Source organism: Thamnophis sirtalis, unplaced genomic scaffold (assembly GCF_051295495.1).
Source record: "Thamnophis sirtalis isolate CommonGarterSnake01/CBP01778 unplaced genomic scaffold, rThaSir2_p1.2 scaffold_3, whole genome shotgun sequence".
NCBI classification, from domain to species: domain Eukaryota; kingdom Metazoa; phylum Chordata; class Lepidosauria; order Squamata; family Natricidae; genus Thamnophis; species Thamnophis sirtalis.
Window position 1 is genome coordinate 115,849,269 of NW_028261383.1, and position 20,237 is coordinate 115,869,505.

At 37.3% G+C, this 20,237-nt stretch overlaps 2 protein-coding genes across 6 annotated transcripts in view; both read right to left on the minus strand.

Moving 5' to 3' along the window:
• Positions 1–243: 243 nt before the first annotated feature.
• MFSD6L (major facilitator superfamily domain containing 6 like) lies at positions 244–11,544 on the minus strand. Of its 4 annotated transcripts, none has more exons than XM_014055871.2 (2): positions 11,420–11,544; positions 244–3,585 (listed from the first exon to the last, which is right to left on the minus strand). In XM_014055871.2, the coding sequence occupies exons 1-2, from the start codon at positions 11,434–11,436 to the stop codon at positions 1,623–1,625; spliced, it is 1,980 nt and encodes a 659-aa protein (XP_013911346.2). In that variant the 5' UTR covers positions 11,437–11,544; the 3' UTR covers positions 244–1,622. The 4 variants fall into 4 exon arrangements, with proteins under 4 accessions (XP_013911346.2, XP_013911360.2, XP_013911337.2 ...); XM_014055885.2 differs by lacking the exon at positions 11,420–11,544 and adding an exon at positions 7,615–7,708; XM_014055862.2 differs by lacking the exon at positions 11,420–11,544 and adding an exon at positions 7,531–7,688.
• Positions 8,877–20,237, minus strand: part of PIK3R6 (phosphoinositide-3-kinase regulatory subunit 6) — a 36,184-nt gene continuing 24,823 nt past the window's right edge. The window contains exons 12-20 of one of the 2 annotated variants that reach the window (XM_087709786.1): positions 20,063–20,162; positions 19,846–19,947; positions 18,969–19,079; positions 18,793–18,883; positions 18,306–18,376; positions 15,583–15,673; positions 14,430–14,491; positions 12,974–13,086; positions 8,877–12,032 (exon numbers count right to left, since the gene is read on the minus strand). In XM_087709786.1, the coding sequence (XP_087565912.1) occupies positions 11,870–12,032; positions 12,974–13,086; positions 14,430–14,491; positions 15,583–15,673; positions 18,306–18,376; positions 18,793–18,883; positions 18,969–19,079; positions 19,846–19,947; positions 20,063–20,162 (904 nt within the window). In that variant the 3' untranslated portion in view covers positions 8,877–11,869. Of the gene's footprint in view, positions 12,033–12,973; positions 13,087–14,429; positions 14,492–15,570; positions 15,674–18,305; positions 18,377–18,792; positions 18,884–18,968; positions 19,080–19,845; positions 19,948–20,062; positions 20,163–20,237 lie in introns of both variants that reach the window. The other variant, XM_087709785.1, reaches the window with a different exon arrangement.

Genomic DNA, 20,237 nt, shown 5'->3' on the forward strand with positions numbered 1-20,237 from the left:
TCTGTAGTTTGATCAGTTTAAATTCTGTAAGTTACGATATTGCAGATTCTAAAAAATGGAACTCCTATATTTATTTCTAATCTCCCAATTTACATTCCTTTGCTAAATATGTAAGATTTTAAATAAAACCATAAAAAATATTTGTAATCACCCAAGCAATTTCCATTTCCAAGATCTACGGATGGATTTTTATTTTGTTGTTGTAATGAGAAGCCAAACTTCTTCCAATGAAAAGGCAACTTGTTAGCAGCAACAGTTTTTATTGGAAAAAATAGAGTGAACTGATGCTTAATATTAACTGCAAAATGGGAGCAAAACTTGTGAAGATTGCATGTAAATTTATTTCTCCTGAATATGAAATTGGAAATATTATTTTTTCCATGATTCTTACAACATTCTTCTGAAACTTTAGTCCATTCTTCAGTAATTGTACATATAAAGGAAATTATTGTTAGGTATGCATTTTCTGATTAACAGCTTGTTGGTAATCAGGTGCTTTACTGTGAGACTGTAGCCCACAAAGCAGTTTATTATTATTGCCTTTTTGTTCTGAATAAAGAAATCTCTTAAACCAGATTGTATTATAGCTGTGTATTTAGACAAACTCTCTGATACTTACAAAAGGTCCTATTTTATACTGGAAAAATATAATATACAGGAAAAAAAACCAAAATAATATTTTCATGTATCCCGAAGATGTATAGAAACACGAGAATTTTCTAAATATTATTAATACAAGATAGAATGATAAAGCCATGTATAAACTGCTTGTGTGACCACATTTTATAGAGAATAATCTTCTATTCAAAGGCCAAATCTGGTTTAAAAGACAACAAAAAGGGAAAGTAGCAGCTAAAATCATCACCACCTAAGTACCAGTCTCCTTCATTATGGTGAGATACATTATATTTCTATATATCTCTAGATTTACAATATATAAATATAAATTTGCATGTACAATTTGCTATGCATGTTTGTCTTCCATTTAGACAGGAAATAAGTGACCATTCTAATTTATAACCCCTAATGTTTGTGAGGGTTTTATGGTCATATTTCATCTATTGGGGAAAATATTTTAATATATGAACATTTTAAACATTACATCAAATGTATCTTGTAGATTTAAGAAAAATACCATTCCAAAGAATTAGATAGTGTCCAAGAATTTCAGCTGTTTTCAAAATATTGAAATATCTGTAATGACCTTTAATTTTAAAAAGAAAAGCAAGCAGAACATTTTTAAAGTAACTAATTGTGATTAAAAGAAGGGAAGCATTTTATGCAAGAATTCTTTGTTTTAAAAAATGATCACTCTCCATAAAGCCAATTCTCATAAAGAGAAAAAAAAACCTTCACAGTATTTCTGTTGAAAGCCCTCTTTCCCTAGTTTTGAAAATAAACATTTTAGAAAAGCAGATTTGCTATAAATATGTACAATAAATTAATCTTAAGAAAATAAAATCTTTATAAAATCTTTATAATAATTTCCTGAGCAAATATGTACATTGTAAAATTGACTTCCAATAGAATAAATTCTTACAGAATGGATTATTTCTAAAAACTTCACCCTAATTCTCCGTAGTCTACTTTCTGATAAAGTGACCGTTGAAATCCAGTATTAGTTACCAATGCTTAGCAAAGTTGTCATCTTTCATAGCTTTTACAAGCCAGTCCCTTTCTTTTTCTTCATCATAATCAGAATCACTCATATCACTAGAATCTGCAGCTAAGAGACGGGAATAATTAATCCTTTTCTGTCGTGGTAATTTAGATTGAACAACCAAGAACAAAACTAGCCATAATATTAAGGTAATGGCACATGCTCTGTAGAGCATTGCTAAACCAAAGCTGTTCACAACAAACCCTCCTGCAAAGCTGCCTAAACTGGCTCCACATCCATGAGAGAGGCCTTGAAGGACCAAGTGCAGAGACCTTTCTGTACCAGGAGTGGCAACGTCGTCTGTCATCAAATTCACTGCCCACCATAATGCACCATTGCTGAAGGCGCAGAAGACCTGGATTGGCAGCACGGCCCAGGAATTCCAGAGGAAAGAATAGTAGAGCAGTTGTACTGCCAGGCAACTTAATCCCAAGGCAAGTGTGCCACCACCAGAGAGAGCCTTTAGCAGTTTGCTTTTGTAGATATAAAGCAGGATTTCAGCAATCAGTCCAATAGTCACCGAGAGACCCATGAATAATTCATGACTGCCTTGATCTTGCATTTGCCAGAAAAGAAAGTTCTGCACAGTTGACCCAATAGCTCCTGTGAGGAAGATGGTGACAGCACACAGGATGGTTCTACCGTCATTTCCAATGAGGTTCAAAGCTTTGACTGTTTTATTGACATGTTCATTTTTTTCTGACATGTAAATGGGAAAGAAGGTACTGACCAGTAATGTCAGTGTCATGAACAAGGCATAGCCATAAAAATGCACTGCAAAACGTGGAATATTAGTGTTCAAAAAGCAATTCAATTGATCCACAAATATTGCAGTGCTGCAGACACCCAGAGATGCTCCTAGGTAGCTCCAGATCCAAAGGTTCTCATATCTGTCAGCAGCATCCACAAAGTCAAGGTATTCATAGAGACTGTCATCCACCATCCACTCAAGTGGTCCAGCGAGCAGCTCCCAAAGGACAACAGCACCTAACACCATAAGGAAGACCTGGTGCTCACTGTCCAAGAACTCAGTACCCTGAAGTAACTGAGAGCTTGTATCTTGGGCTCTTTCCCTGCGCCCTGATAGATTTTTCAGTACGTAAGGTACCTCTGTAACAGGTAATGGGATTGGGTAAAATTGGAAGTTACTATTTCTTCTTGAGTCATTTTTGTCAGCATTTTCTTCAATAGTCATGATGCCAGCAGTTTCTTTCAAAGGTACACTTACAGTAGTTGTTTCCAAATTTTGCTCTGCTGGAACAATAGCTTCCCCGGAAATACCAGATGTCACACCAGAAGAAGCATCTATGAATTGCTGTGGCTTTATATCAACATCATTGCCACCTTGGTTTATTATAGGAGTTTTTATACTTTTCATTTTGAATGTGGTATACATTACTGTTGGTTTTCTCCTAGACTCTTGGTCCTTTGAGATCATTCCAAGTGATTCTGTAGACCATACTTTGTTATCGGCAAAAGAGTTTCCATTCATTGCACTCGGATGATTCATATTTATATCAGGCACTTGCGTTGTAGTCAGTTTAGTGGGATGCTGGCTCATGTTGCAATATTTATAGATAATATCTTTATTCACTGGTGGAATGAGTGTAAGTAGCAAACCTGTTCCAACTGAGCAAAATAATGATCCACTAATAAATACTTTCCTTTTATTGTGGGTTTTTGATAGATAGGAACATAGTGGGGCCCAAAGAGAAGTGATTAAATGTTTGAGTCCTATTATAATCCCTACTAGAGGTGCAGTCAGCCCAAGCTGCCGAAAGTAGAGAGTTAAAAATGGGATTGCACAAGCATTTCCGGCACCATAAAGAAAATGGAAAAGACTAGCAAGTGTAAGTGCTTTGTTTACATCCCATTGGTTATTTGTACTCATGGCTTCAGAAGCAGTCTGTGTTCCCACTTTTGCCCTGCAAATTAATAAAGCAAAGTCAGATTTAAAAAATAGGACAAATATGTTGAAGTTTTCTTAATTTGATATGACTGAACTTCACTACTCAAACCTTTAGTGCAACTATAAATACAATAGCAATAACATCATAACTGGTTTGTCACAGAAAAACATTGTCCATAAGATACATTTTAGGAAGTCATGAAAATAAAACCTAAGTTCTGGATCAAGAAAATATATTTTTTTAATGTGTTGATTACCTTAAACTATAATCTTCTATACAATTACTTGGCCCATTTAATTTATTGATGCTGATTTCAGAGTACTGTAGATAAACAGAATTACAGTTCTGTTTGATTAGGATTACCTTTATTCTAAGCTTTTTTCAAAGTAAAATAAAGGGCATTTCTTATATAAAAAGAAGACAAAATTGTTAACTTTTAAAATTCAAAGGGACGCTTACATACAGAATTGCAACAAAATCCTTTTTAAAAAATAACAAAAAAGCTAACAATCCAAAACAGTGTGTGTATGTCTGTATATGTATGTGTGTATAAATTTAAAATAGTATGAAAGAGAGGCATCAGTCACCAGTAATATTGTTAAAAAAATGATACAGAATGTGAAAAATAAATAATATTTCAAAATTTATAATATATGTGCCATAAAGTAAAAATTATTTTAGATGAAAAATGTTACCATTTATGTTGGAAAGTGTTGTATTGGGATCCAGTGCAATTAATGACAAACATTGCATTTGCTATATATAGTATATAAATTCATATCACAGGGTACTGAAAATATACAATAGCACTTTTTTGATAGACACATTTTTAAATAATTTTAAGAGTCAAGTTACTGAATTTATCTATTTCATTAAATAATATATATTTTAGAAGCTAGGATTGGAGAAAGAGACAAAAATAAAACACTTCAGACTAACTTGTATTATCATGGAAACAAAAAATGAAGATAAAAGAAATAATGAGAGATAACATTATAAACAAATATTTCAAATTTTTGATTATCATTAGCTTTGGCATTAGCACAGAATTAGGATTCTAGAATCAAATCAAATATAAATAATACCAAGCTCCCATATCAGTCAGCAATAGGAAATTGAATAAGAGCCAAAATATTAAAATTACAGTTTTACAAAATGCTTTGAAAGTGAATTTGTAATCCACATAACAGTTGATTTGAGTGTGAAACAGCTATTTTCTTTCCAAATTGACTGTATCCATCAATTTGGAAAGTTTTAGTACAAAACAAAATGTTTTAAGCTCAAGAGTATTTTTCCAGCTCAAAACATTACCATGATCCTGTTATTGCTTTTCAAATTCGAAGGTCCAAATCTGAAAATTTTTACACTACCATTAAAAAATAGTTTCCTTGATGGGTACAGCTGGGCCTGATGATAACCTTAAGAATGAAGCATTTTGTAATGTCTAGTGGGATAGAAAGAGAAGATGCCAGTTGAGACCTGTAAATCCATGATAAAAAGTATTAGGTGTCTGTCAATCCTATGTGAGTGGAAATAAATTCAGAGTTTTGTAATAATCTATTCTTAAAAAACACTATTTACAGCATTATTCTGCATCTGCTACAATACTACTTTAATGCCATGCCTTAGAAAATGGTATAATAAAAATGCCAGAAGTCCTTCTTAAAAGGCTCCTTCAAACAACAAACATAAAGATGTCATTCCTATTTCAAAACTAAATGGAGGTGGGTGGGTCAGAGTCAATTGTGTTTTAGTTTAGTGGAAATTTTATATAATTTTACCCTAACTAGAGAACAGGTAATATCAGAAGCTTCTATTCACATAGGATCACATGAATCAGAACAGAAGAATGACATTATTTCCTTTGTAGAGGAAAACAATAGAAGTCTTTGTCCAGTAACAAATATTGAACTGTATTGGTAACTGTGAAGAAAATATAGTGAGATATAAATATAGTAAGGTATAACAAAACCACTCTTCAATAAGGAAAGAGCAGACAATATGAACAATTTTGTTTTCAGAAACTACTGGTATATTTATTCTACAGGAGGACTGTGGAACACTTAAGTGTTCATAGGCACAACCTGTCTTTGTGGTTTCATGTGACTTATTAGAAATTGCTTATATTTTGTGAGCGTCTCATCAAAAGCTTTTGAATAAGCACAGCAATAATCATGGGATGAAAGAAACTACCTGATTATAAACTAGTTATAAACAGAAAGTAAAAATTGAACTACAGTATACATGGATAAGGAAGTAAACTGAAGTGCAACTGAAATTAGTGTTTTACAAATATTGATAATTTGGAGGAAACAGTAAGCTGGCCATATTTTCAGAGCCAATTTGCAGAGCCAAACACAATTGTGAAGAGTTCCAGAAGGCTTTCTTCAAATTGCTTGAAGGAACCAATCAAATAACAAACAGCATTCAATGTAACTATGTAGAAAATAATGCCCCGAAAGCTGAACAAGGATATGATTTTATCTCCTCCTCTAAGAACACCAGGACTACGGTCATCAAATAAACCTAATTAGAAGGAGACTTAAAACAAGCAGAAGAAAGCATTTCTGCTGTGCATCATAAGGTCTGTAATTCATTACTGCAAGATATGACAATAGCCACTAATTTGGATTGATTTAAAGGAAGATTGGAAAAAAAAATCAGAGAACTGGTTTTACAAGTCTTGAAGATAAAACATTGCATATAGATTTAATATAGTAAGCCTCCAAATAACAGTTGTGGGATAACAATTGGGATACCTTTTCTTTATGGGTAGCCATAAAGAATAGCTAGATGGCTATTGCTTTAAGAAAATGTTGGATTAAGTTGGGATCTATGATCTTATAAATATAAGAACTAAAAGTAGCATAGCTGGGCTGCAAAAGTCCAGAAGATTAGTGCTAATGTTTTCTGTAGCCACCTTCCAGCATCCTCTGGATTGTTGCAGTGCAGATAGTAGATGGATGGACTTATTTTTCAATGTTTATGTCTGCCCACTTGCCAGGGGACTTTGAGCAACTAACAAAGGTTAAAAACATAAAGGAAAAAGATAACATAATAAAGATAATAAAACATGATTATGAGTGCCAGATAGATAACAACTCATAATAGTTGCCACACATTCATATACCATCTTCGATCAGCCTATTGAGGAGCAAGTAGATCTTGTTAAAGGTGGCCATGTTGTGGCCAACCAAATTTGGGGGCTGCATGCTCCATAAGGAGATGCTGTGGCAGAGAAGATAGGCCTCTTGAATCACATCAGGTGACATCAACTAATTGATAGGATGGAGGAGGATGTCAACCCTGCTGGAATTTACAGAATGAGACTGATAATCCTGCAAATAATCAGATTCCAATTGTAACTCCAGTTGGGCCATTTATATATAAAAACCACAGCCTCCACATTTTATGAAGGCAGCATTAGCGTCTACATAAAATTTAACCTTGTGCCACTTTCGGTACAAATACACACATACATATATAGACATACACAAAAAGGATATTTGAGAGAACGATAGGTTTTTAAAAAGAGGGGGCATTTTGTTAGAAAGCCTTGTCTAGCCAACCATTTAAAATAGTCCTTGCTGTATATTAACAACCATCTATTTTAATGGCAATAATATTGCTTTTCATCTTTCGGGGGGGGGGGGGGGAACTAAATGGCTTTGAGAATCACTGCGATAGGAGGGTTGCTATCTAGATAACAGTCAGCCCATTTTCTCCTTGTTTCACGAGGCCGTGAAATACTGATTATTGATGCCGGTTCTGGTCATTAATAGCCCATGAGACCTTTTATTCTGCCCCTGAGTGAAGGAGCCCCCTTGGAAACCTGGCCCTCCACCCGGCTCAGCACCAGCCGCACCCACAGTCCCGCCCCACGCGGGAGGCTGCCCCTTCCCCCACCCCCACGCGCCTCATCTCGGTGCTCGCGGGGAGCTCCCCTCCTCAGCTCCGCACCTTGGAGACGTTGCCATGGCAACTTCTGTAGTCGGTCGCCTCTCCGGCGCTGAACTCCAGCAGCCGACACGGGGCCTCCCCTACCTGAAAGCAACGGGCAATCGGCTTCTTCCGCTACACTAGGCGGCCTGCGGTCCCGAGCGCGCCGACTGCGCATGCGCCGGTGTACCTGTCAGAGCGTTGTACACCTGCTGCCTCTGCACAGCTGCTGGAAAGCTCCCTCATCCTCCGTCGGAGGGGGCGGGACAAACCGTTGCTAGGATACGAGGAATCATTCTGGGAAGTAGGAAAAGGCGCCCGGCCACGTTAACCGCCTTCCTTGGCCTCTCAGGCGCCGGAGACCAGCTTTGTCTTCCTTCTGCCTGTCGCTTCTTCTTCCCCTTTGCAAAGTCCTCCCTCCGATGGTCGCATAGTTGCTCTCGGGATTTGAAATATAGTATACTTTACGGGGCTCACTCTAAAAGTGAGCGCCCTTGCTCTTAAATAATTTCAAATTCTTGCTCGTTGGGAATACGAATAAGGACGCATTGGAAATAAAAAGATTTGAAATGGGCAGAGAAGCGATATTTGTTTTACTAAACATGTATCTTACAATTCGCATATATCCTGCAACCATGAACATTTTTTCTCAGAGCAGTTGAGTTACATGTAACTGTCATTCAAATCAGTAAAAATGTAAATGGAGCATGGATAACAAGCAACGAAGTAGGACAAAGGTTTTACTGTGAAACGTAAAAGTTTCAAAATCTTAGAACAACAGTAACAAAACATGGCACCATAATGATGCCCCCTTGCCAAGTTTCCCAAGGATATCACATCCCAGCTCAAATGGAGACGATCAAGTACAGCTCATTATATTGTCACAACCACCGAGCTGTGAATATATAAATTGAAATTAAACATAATTGATAGGGATTATTACCATTTTAAAACTGGTATTTAAAAGCTTATCTTCTAAAATCAGTTCCTATTCTAGAATGAAAATGTCTTGCAATCCTGTCGACATTCCTAGTTCCCAAATCTTTTTGGTGGAGGTGATATGTTTATTCACTAGTGCAATTTACTTTTATTTTGAATTGATGTAACTACTGAATTCTTTAGAGAAAAAAGTCCCACAAAACTATATTTCATAATATTGCATAATAAAGTGAAAAAATACTAGCTTTAAAGTTTCTGCTACTTTGCCTTAAATGAAGGATTCCTCCATGTGATCCTTCCTTCCTCCACCCAAATTCTAATAACTCTGGAAGCAATATTGGATCCTTATATCTCAATTCACTGATTATATTGCAACAATTTATAACCTCCAATTGTCTAAGGAAGAAAAATGACAAGAACACATAATGTTAAACTTTTTAAAAAGTAATTTAATGAAATTAAAGACTGCCACTTTCCAGCAGATGTTATAACTATACAAATAATTTATAATGTATTTACACAATGTACATATCCATTTAATACAGATAGAACTCAATATTCAAAACAGTCTAATAACTTTTGGGTTGTAAACATTTAGCTTCAGCACCATGTTTAGGAAACCCTTTAATACATGCTTAAAATTCTATCTTTTATTTCTTAAAAAGAAAGCAGCAGCTCATGAAAATATTAGTTTTATATCCTCTGTTTTTTCCATCAGCCATTGCTCAACCTATTTTTTTTTTGCATTATTGCTCTGTTGAATGTGATCCCTTCCATATTCCAGGTTTTGTCTATTTACAATGATTATGCAATTGAAAGGAACCCTATGGCCATACCTATCTATCCATTACTTACAAAAATAGAAAGACAAAACTGTATAAAGACTGCTTTTGAGAACTCTCAACATCATGCTGCATAAAATTTGCAGTCTGTTCCTCTCATGTAAACTATTCATGTTATCTATAGGGAGAGTGTGTGCTAATTCAGGTTTGAATAGAAAGCAACATAAAAAGTGTAATAGCAGTGGCTGCAGAAAGCAGATAAACTTTTGTAATATCCCTAAAATGATCATTTTCTCCTCTTGTGATATTCATACTTTATTATATATATTTTTATTTCTGTCGTTTCATTTTACTGGTAGTATTATTTCCTAAACTATCCTGAGGACCCAGTGAGGGCCAATAAGCAAAATGAAAAACAGAATATTTTAAGAATACTGTAGGAGGCACGAACATACTCCTGAACTTTATTCAACTTTGATCATTTAGTCGTCCTGTTCATCATATATAGGAATGATCCCTTCATTTATAACTCCTGTGTTTCAGGATAGTCACCTACGGTGGATTTCCCAATCAAAGCCTCTTCAGCAACCTAATTCAGGTATGGTTATCTGCATTTCATGAAATTACAATTCCCAAAATCATCAGGGCAGCAAAATAGAGAGAGTTTTATATATTATCACAATTTGTAATCTGTATAGTAACAGAGAAATAAAATCACAAGTAGATGGCAGCAGCCAGCTGAGCCTGGCTGATATTAAGAGCTAAACAGTTTGCCCTGTCAGTTTTTAGATGAGAGGGTTGTCAGGGAATTCCAGAGTAGACTAAAACTGCAAAGGTGTAGTGGTGCAGGTAAGACCCTGAAAAAGGCAGTGACAAACTATTTTTGTAACACTGCCAAGAAAACTGCATGGATTCACCTGTGATAATTCAAGGCCATATTTATCTGTATATAAAAACATTTATCTAGACAGAATGTGACTGGAGAATAAAGGAATTTTAAAAAGAGACTGAAATGAGGCTGAGAAAATCACAGGACATAAAACAAGATCAAAACCAAGGGGCCCATAGATGCTGATAGAAATGGTTAATTTGTATTACTATGAAAAAGCAAAAATTGTGGTTTGATGTTAATGCTTTATTTTACTGCAAAGAGGGAGGCAGAAGTCAATGCTTTTTTTTCTTTTCCCCAGCTCTCGCTTCTCTTCCCTCTTCTCCCCCCCCGCCCACTTCCTTCCTATTTACTTTTATATTTTGTATCTTGTCTTATAACCAAATTTTAAAAAAAACAAGGGACCCATGATTAAGTGAGAAACAGGCTTAAGGTAACTCCAGGGCCAGAGAAAAGATGTCAATGAAGTTGGAAAACAATTGGATAGAAGGTTACAAACACATTATTTTAGGATGAAGTGAGAAAGAGGGATGAATAACAACAGAACATTCAAGTAACACAATTTAGGTTTCTTGCAATTGGGGTCAAGATGTCCAAAGCAAGGAGAGATGCTATGCAAGACTTGCCGAAATAAATACTAGCTTCCTGGGAATGTACTGAATGTCCTGAATAGCTCATAGATAAGCAAAAGGGGTCAGTCAGAAATAAAAGCAGTCATTATACAATTTACAAATTTTCTTGTTTCCTTGACTACTATAATAGCAATAGCACTTAGGCATATGCTGCTTCACAGTGCTTTACAACCCTCTCTAAATGGTTTACAGTGTCAGCATATTTTCCCCAACAATCTGGGTCCTCACTTTACCGCCCTTGGAAGGCTGGAGGGCTGAGTCAACCTTGAGCCTGGTGAGAATCGAACTGCCAAACTGTAGGCAGCCAACAGTCAGCAAAAGTAATCACCACCGTGACCCTTATATGATTATATGATAAGAATTCATGCACACATTTGTTTAACATTCTTCCACTTATTTTCTAATGAAAGAAACATTGCGAACATTGCATTGAATCTAAATTCTTAATTTTGGAACAAAGCTTATTTATCTATGTTTTTTTAGAATAAGTTTATCTGTCATAAATTTACGACAACATCTGCCTCAGCTGAGATTTAACTAAAACCTCCCAATAAGGAATCTAATTACATTTACCATACACATGATAAAATGAAAGGCATTCTTTCTTCAGCTACTAAAGAATTGCTGTAGAAAAGGAAACACAGTATAGTAGCTTAAATATTTCATACCTTGTTTTCTTTTGCATCAGAGCTCACTTTCCTTTATCTCATGCAATGTGGTAAGATCACTGGTTAAAGGAGAGGGGGGATAAAGAGGTGCAACAGTGCTTTGTCAGTCTGTGACAGGAAGCGACAAAGGCCAGACTAGTGAAGCCCTTATTCCCCGGTTCTCAAAGGAATGCAGTCAGTCTGGCAATATTCTTGTAAACAGGTGGTCAACAATAAATAAACTGCTTTGGTTTATTCATGGAGTTGTTCTGGTTCCTTGCGCTTGACATTCTATTGCAAAGCTACAAAATGTTCCTATATTGGATGGGATCTTCTTTTTTCTATTGCTAAAAAGCTGTCTTGTTCTTTTGGCAATACTTGTTTCTTTTCATCTTGACCCCTCTCTTTCACTGGAACAATTCCTAATGAAACTCAACAAAAGATTTTGAAAAGTTGGGATTGTCAGCTTCTTTATCGAATAATGCCTGCAAAAGTGTTGATGGGTAAGAGTAAAGACTTAGGTAAGTATTTGGCCAATCCACTATCATCATCTTCTTCCTCTTTCAAGTTGGTCTGTTTTGTTCTTGATTTCTGCAAACAGTAGCTGGGTTCTAGGCAGGGAAACACTTGAATACTGCAAAAAAACAAAAACAAAACCCAATACAGTTTCAATTACTAAATACCTAAGATACATGCATAATTCTAATGTCAAAAATTCCTTTGTGAGTCCATATCATTTAAAAATTGGGGAATGTTGTTTAATTTGCAATCCATGTATTCTAAGCACACAATAATAATTTATAATTTATAATAATATTTGATGATGAAGTTGAGGAAAAAAATAGGTATCTCTTAGCTAGAATATGTTAGCTACAATTCTTTTCAATCATTTTTTCCTAGTGAATTTGGTGTAGGGAGGCACTTGTCAACAGTGACATGTAGTTATGTAAGATGAGTTAGGATCTTACACCCATTAATGCAGGTAGGCCTCACCTTCTGTTTAAAATTGGGACCTGTAATGCCATGTCACTAAGCAAAATGCCATGTGACAATGCCAGATTTATGTCTTCTTTCTGCTTTCAGCATTAAGTAAATCACCATGGTTGTAAAGTGAGACATCACATGACTGTGACTTGCAATTTCACTTCAACATTATCTCTAATTCTGACAAATCATGTGACAATGAGACTGCAACAGACATAATTGTGCACTGATGTTGAAGGGCCCAAGTGGCAATTGCATGGCCATGGGATACTGTGATGGGCAGAAGTGTGAGACTTGGATGCAAAGCTGGATTTCTTTCAACTGTTGTAACTTCAAATGGTTGTTAAACTTGGTAAGTGAGTAAGTGAGTAAGTGAGGACTAACTGTACTTGCAATGGATATAATTTCTGTGATAATCAACAGCCTAGAATGTCTGATCAGAACAGCTAAGCATACATCTCCGAAGTATTTTTAATTACTTTGAAAACGTAAAGTAAATGAGAATGCTTTTTAGGGTGATTTGCTGTACATTCTCATACTTCAGAAACTGACCAAGAAGAATCAATAATTATTGCTCATTAAAAAGATTACCTGATAACATTCTTATAGGCTCGCCTGGAATCCTTGTCAAGGAACACAGTAAAAGATCTTTGGTCTGTACTTCTGAGACTGATGTTGCGCATTCGTATAGTATTTGTCATTAACTGAAAGAAAATGAAAGATGTTCTGATTATAAAAATTGGACTTCAGCCAAACCTACTGTATATCTAATTAAAGATGTGTATTGAAATGCCTTCCATTTTTAAGCATTTTCTCAATACACCTAAATAATCCATGTGTTGGGAAATCATAAAATGCAGTGTTAGAAAGCTGTCCTTCATTACAAATAACCTGATGTAACACCGAAAAAATATGATTATAGTTTCCTCAGTTTAAAATAATATTATCTACTCAGGGAGCCATTAATGGATTGGAGCTCTAGCATTAAAGGTAGTCCTTGACATATGACCATAATTGAGCCCAGGAATACAATCTTAAATCATTTGGATCATAAGTCAAGGCACCCACATGATGAGAAGTAATTTTTGTGGCAGTCATTAAGCGAATGCCATGGCTGTTAAGTGAACCCATTCATTTGAAAGTGGGTTAAAACATTGTGAATTGCAGTCATCTGATTGCAGAACATCACAACCAGTCATAAGTTAATTGGTGCACAAGAAGCTAATCATATAACCACAGAGGAGGGGCAGTGTCATTTATGATGGCCAGGGCTGCCTTACAAATCATAATACCCATTCTGTGGCAGTCATAATTTTGAATGGTTGTAAAATGATTGGTCATTTAGAGAAGGTGGTTAACCATTTTCACAACATCATTCCCTAAAAACAGATTTTTTTTAATGTGGCAGAAAATACCAGAAATTCTGAGGTTTGACTGGAAATAGTCCTTGTTAAAGGTTTAATGAAACTATTTGCTTTATATCACTCAATAATATATTAAATAAACAGTTCTTAGCTAATTTTTCTTTTTCATCATTACCTATATAATAGCTTCAGCAAAACAGCTTGTCTCTGAACGATAACATATAACCTGCTAAGATTTTTTTTTAAATCAAAAGCCATACATTGAATATTCTTGGAAGAATCACATTTTATAGTATAATATTTAAATTATTTGCTATGTATTCTATAGACGATTGTGAGATAGGAGCAGGGAGCTTTTTTGCTTTAATAATTTAATAAAACATTTAATAGGCACAAACTTTAACCAGTTAAAGAGAAAGTCTATTTTTTTAAGAACAATGAAAAAAAGGAAAAAATAAAAGAGCACAAATTGCTAAACCAATTGAAATTCTAAAAACTCTAATCAAGCAACATCTCCAATAGCAAGCAGACACAAATAGCAATTTAGCAATAGACTGCATTTGAAATACAGTTTTGCAAATTCCTGATTTACCAAACTAATCCAGAAATCTCTCCCATAACTTTTCCCCTAGTATTGATTAGCATTATGGCTTCTATTCCAGAAAAATCATAGTACCACTTACAGAATATGATCGTCCTGAGGTTTTTATGACTTCATCAATATTTACAGTCAAGCACACTAGATCTACAATGCAAAAAAATGAAGAACTAATGAGTATTGACCTTGCCCTTTCCTCCTCTTCACATGTCTAGCGGTAGTAATAGCCACATCCTAATTTAGTTTATTTTATTCTACTGTTCTATCGTTCAAAAGTTAGAATTCTCTGGGCAGGATACAGAATTAGTAAACTAAAAACATTAAAAAAAATGATACAGCTTGGACATACTGTAGTAAGATAAAACTAGCAGAACTAGAAGAAAAATCAATTCAGTAAATAAAATTATAAAGTGACGCAACATTGCCTTTGGGACTTGAGGCTAAGTGTAAAATGTATTTATATAGCCGCATTTATTATCTATAATTCTATTAAGAAAGTGACCATAAATCTTTTTACAAACACAAGAGAAAAACACAGTAAGAACAGTTTTTATAGATGTGAGTTTTTATATTCAGTAAGGAAGACACACGCTGGACTTTTTAAAAATAAAAATGTATAGGAAACATTCTATAGAAATATTTTTCCTGCCTCTTTTGCATGGTTTTCATTGACACCTATTTATTAACGGATGATACGTACATCTTTACTGTATATCATATTCAACCTAATTCTATCCATTTTTTATTGTTTTAAATGAATATGATGATTTCATCACCCCCTTCCATGATAATATGCAAACAGTTTATTCTTCTAATCAAGACTGTTTTTTTTCTGCCCCATTCCTTGGAGACATATTATACTTCTAAACAAATAGGCAAATACGGAAATAATGGGGAAAAAAACATGTTTTGCATTTCTACATGAGCCAAGGTGGCGCAGTGGTTAAATGCAGCACTGCAGGCTACTGCTAGATCAGCAGTTCAGCGGTTCAAATCTCACCGGCTCAGGGTTGACTCAGCCTTCCATCCTTCCAAGGTGGGTAAAATGAGGACCCAGATTGTTGGGGGCAATATGCTGACTCTCTGTAAACCGCTTAGAGAGGGCTGAAAGCCCTATGAAGCGGTATATAAGTCTACTGCTATTGCTATTGCTACAAAATTGCCAAACTTTTCACCTAGAATCCATACCAACAAATAAAACCACATATGTTCTCATCTCAACCCACCATAACTTTTACCTTCAAATTCATGTGAAGGAATGGTTTTTATAACAAGGCCAGTAGATCGCAAAGAAATTATCTCATCCTTTTCACGGTTACTCAGCAAAACCTAAAAAGAAATGTTTTATTCTGGTTATGCTTTATAAAGTGAATGGGCTATTTAGCTGTCCAACAGATAGACACTTTTCCTCTCGTGCTGAATAGGTCCGGGCAGAGTGTTTGAAAACAGTGCTTCACAAAGCACATCAGCACCAAAGGAACACTTCTCTTCAAAGCATTAAAGCAGTAGCGTTCTTCACAAGCTCCAGCTGACTGTTTGAAAAAGTGTATCTGGCTACACATGCAGTCATGGCCACTTCACTTTGTTGGAGATCTCAGAAGTGTTGTTTCCACATGCATACATACCAGCAGAAAATCAAGCAGCTTTCAAAGGTTTGTGAAAAATGCAGTGCTTTTAATATTTTAAAAAGGTTTTGTTTGCAGTAATGTGCTTTGTGAACCGTCTCTTTTGAATGCTTTGCATAACCTACTTTAATAGCTCATCTCAGTTCTTTATAATGTCCGAATGGGAGGGACACAGGCAATCCTTTACGAGGTAGAGCTGAGGAGTTCGTCCAATTCCTCGCGGACAAAGTTGCTCGGCTTCGGACAGACCTGGACTCCAATTGCGCAGAGCCAGCCGAGGTACCAGGGGAGGGCCTTGAGCAACATCTTTGGATTGATTTTCAACTTGTTACTCCTGAGGAAGTGGACAAGGCCATCGGAGCGGTGAGCGCCTCCACGTGTGCACTGGACCCGTGCCCCTCCTGGCTGGTCGCGAACAGCAAGGAGGTGACACGGGGCTGGATGCAGGCGATAGTTAACGCCTCCCTTCGGGAGGGCTTCTTTCCCCCTCTATTATGACAGCGGTGGTGAGACCCCTCCTGAAGAAGCCATCTCTAGATCCAGCCATATTAAATAACTATTGTCCAGTCTCCAACCTCCCCTTTGTTGGGAAGGTTGTTGAGAAAGTGGTGGCCTCTCAGCTCCGGCGGTCCTTGGATGAAACCGATTATCTAGATCCCTTTCAGTCCGGATTCAGGCCTGGCTACAGCACGGAAACCGCTTTGGTCGCACTGACCGATGATCTCTGGAGAGCCAGGGACGGAGGTCATGCCTCCGTCCTAGTGCTTCTTGACCTCTCAGCGGCCTTCGATACCATCGACCATGGTATCCTTCTGCAGCGATTACGGGAGGTGGGGGTGGGAGGCACCGTTCTTCGGTGGTTCTCCTCCTATCTCTCGGACAGGTTGCAATCGGTGTTGGTTGGGGGGCAGAGGTCGACCCCTAGGTCCCTGAAATACGGGGTGCCACAGAGTTCGGTCCTGTCCCCCCTCCTGTTTAATATCTACATAAGCCGTTGGGTGAGATCATTCGGCGGCACGGGATAAAATATCATCAGTATGCGGACGATACTCAGTTGTATCTGTCCACCCCGTGCCAACTCAGTGAAGTGGTTGACGTGATGTGTCAGTGCCTGGAGGCTGTTAGGGTCTGGATGGGGGTAAACAAGCTTGCACTCAATCCTGACAAGACCGAGTGGCTTGTGTGTTTCCCTCCCAATAATTGGCTAGGTATTCCATCTCTCAGGCTGGGGGGTGAAATTCTACGCCCCTCAGACAAGGTTCGCAATTTGGGAGTCCTCCTGGATCCACAGCTGACTTTAGAACATCATCTGTCGGCTGTGACCAGAGGGGCATTTGCCCAGGTTCACCTGGTGCACCAATTGCGTCCCTACCTGAACCGGGAGGCACTCGCAACAATCACTCATGCCCTTGTGACCTCAAGACTGGACTACTGCAATGCGCTCTACATGGGGCAGCCCTTGAAGAGCATTTGGAGACTTCAGCTTGTCCAGAATGCAGCCGCGTGAGCGATTGTGGGTGCACCTCGGTACACCCACGTTACACCTATCCTCCGCGAGCTGCACTGGCTGCCTATTGGTCTCCGGATACGCTTCAAGGTGCTAGTCGCCACTTATAAAGCCCTTCATGGTATTGGACCTGGGTACTTGAGAGACCGCCTGCTGCCAATTACCTCCCAAAGACCCATTAGATCCCACAGATTAGGCCTCCTCCGGATTCCATCTACAGGCCAATGTCGATTGGCGACCACCCGGAGAAGGGCCTTCTCTGTGGCTGCTCCGGCCCTCTGGAACGAACTCCCCGCGGAGATTCGGACCCTCACCTCCCTTCAGGCTTTCCGTAAAGCCGTTAAAACCTGGTTGTTCCGGCAGGCCTGGGATTGACGAGTTCCCTTCCCCACTCGAATTGTGTGACTGTTGATTGTTTTTAAACTTTTCTCTGTATTTGTTTGTTGTGTTACCTTGTGTGTACTATCCCACCCCCCGGGTTTGTTAGCCACCCTGAGTCCCTCAGGGAATAGGGCGGCATATAAATGCAATAAACCTTTAAATCTTTAAACCTTTAAACCTAATCTATAAATGAAATTACTTTGCTTTCTTCTTAATGGTTGTCATCTCTTTGAAGAACATAATATTTATATTCAGTTAACTTCTAAGTCTAATGTGAAATAATTAGGTCACCTTGTTTTTTTACATGAATTTGAAGCACAGCTTTCAATAGTTCCTATTCTGAACTCAAGTTATTGATGTAGGTGAAATATTTTGCTGGAACTTAATTCCAATTTCTAAAAGTCTATATAATTTCCCACTTTAACCTACAATTTATAACGTGTCTTACCTTTTTATATAATAATGTAAGTTCTGCACCAGGAAATTCTATTGTTGGTTTCTTCTTTGTTGGTAAATTGTCTAGTAGAAAAAGACATAGCTTTCAAGCAATTATGACAGTGATAATTTTCCAGTTAGTTTACAGACAGTCTAAATATTGAGACACACAGTGTTCTTCTACTTGACATTTTTGTTTGGTTTTTTTGTTTGTTCTGAACTTAATGGGCAATACATGTGAGAGGCCGGGGAATGGCATTTGAACTTTCATCTAAATATTGTCAAGGAGAGGAAAAAGGCCAAGGAGTTGTGCTTCAGATGTAATCAGAGGACAAAACATTATTAGGCTCAGCTTGTCTGAGGTTATTTTTAAATATAAAAGATTATAGCATGATCATTAGGTTGAGATGAAAGGAACAGTATGTTAAAAGACCGATTACAGGTTTTGGGGATAAAACTGAAAATGCAATAAGTAGTAAATCTTGAAATGAAATACAGACCTTTGGAAGTGTTGAACTCTTCAAAGTTTATTCTTAACTCAGTGAGGAAAATGTCCTCAACTGGCTCCAAGGCAGCATTATTAAAAAAAATCTGAAAGACAAGAGATTCCTTCATCATTGGGTAAAATGTAATCATTTTTGTTTAAACTGATAATAAGTATTTCAAGACTACTGACCTTCACTGCATAGACTTGGAAGAAAACTGGCTGTAAGCCCAGACGCACATAATATGCAATCACATCAATAATGAACAATTCAGAGAGTGTAGATTTGCTTGGTGAAGAAAGCTGCATGGGATCAAAAATGATTACATCAGTTTATGCCATTTATATCTGCTATTTCTAGCACACATGATAGTAAATATAGAAGTATGATTAAGAAAAATATTCTTTAAATGAACCACATAGACTCTCTTGTCTAAAATACTGGAAAGTAAGGTATTTCTTTCTTCCCCTGCCCGCATTATTACACCAACAATGATAACCACACTTTTATGAAATATAAAAGAGAGCCGAGGTGGTGCAGTGGTTAGGGTGCAATACTGCAGACCACTTCAGCTGACTGTTATCTGCAGTTCAGTGGTTCTAATCTCACCGGCTCAAGGTTGACTCAGCCTTCCATCCTTCCGAGGTGGGTGAAATGAGGACCCAGATTGTGGGGGCGATATGCTGACTCTGTAAACCGCTTAGAGAGGGCTGAAAGCCCTATGAAGCGGTATATAAGTCTAACTGCTATTGCTATAGTTAATGGTAGGGCTATGATCCCAAACACCGAAAGTGGTCTTTCACCCACATAGGATGAAAGCAGGACAGTACATAGCACTCATGTTAAATTGGCTATTAAAAGCTGAAGATTCTGATTAAGTTGAGTTGAGTTGAGTTGATTTCTATGCCGCCCAATCCCGAAGGACTCCGGGTGGCTTACAGAATAAAAAGAAATTAAGGCATGGTGAGAAGCAACTTCATGATGCTGATTTCTTCTGCTATCTCAAGAATGGGTCAGAAAATCTCATAGCTATTTCTACACATACAGAAGGAAGGGCTTCTCTCCTACCATGGTAGCCAGCTTTGGAATCGTGTAACAGAGGGAATTAACATTGCTCTCGTACCACGGATCAGCTCTTCCAAGATAGGCAGCCAACTCACATGGCTCTCCCTGTTTTGGCAGACAAAAGAGAAGCAGGTTTTACTCAATACTGCACAGACAAAGTCCCATTGCAAAAAAAATGGAAGACTTCCTCCCTTTCTATTATTAGCTGTAAGTCACTCACCTCAATAAGGGAAGAGGGTGGTTGCTCTTCAACAAGAGGCACATAATAAAAATGTACTTTTAGCCTTTGTGTAAGAAACACCCGCCTGCTTTCTCGCTTCCTGGACATGGGGAAAAATAATAAACCAATTTCATCGTATTTAAGTACAATGACAATAAAGATTATACTTATAAGG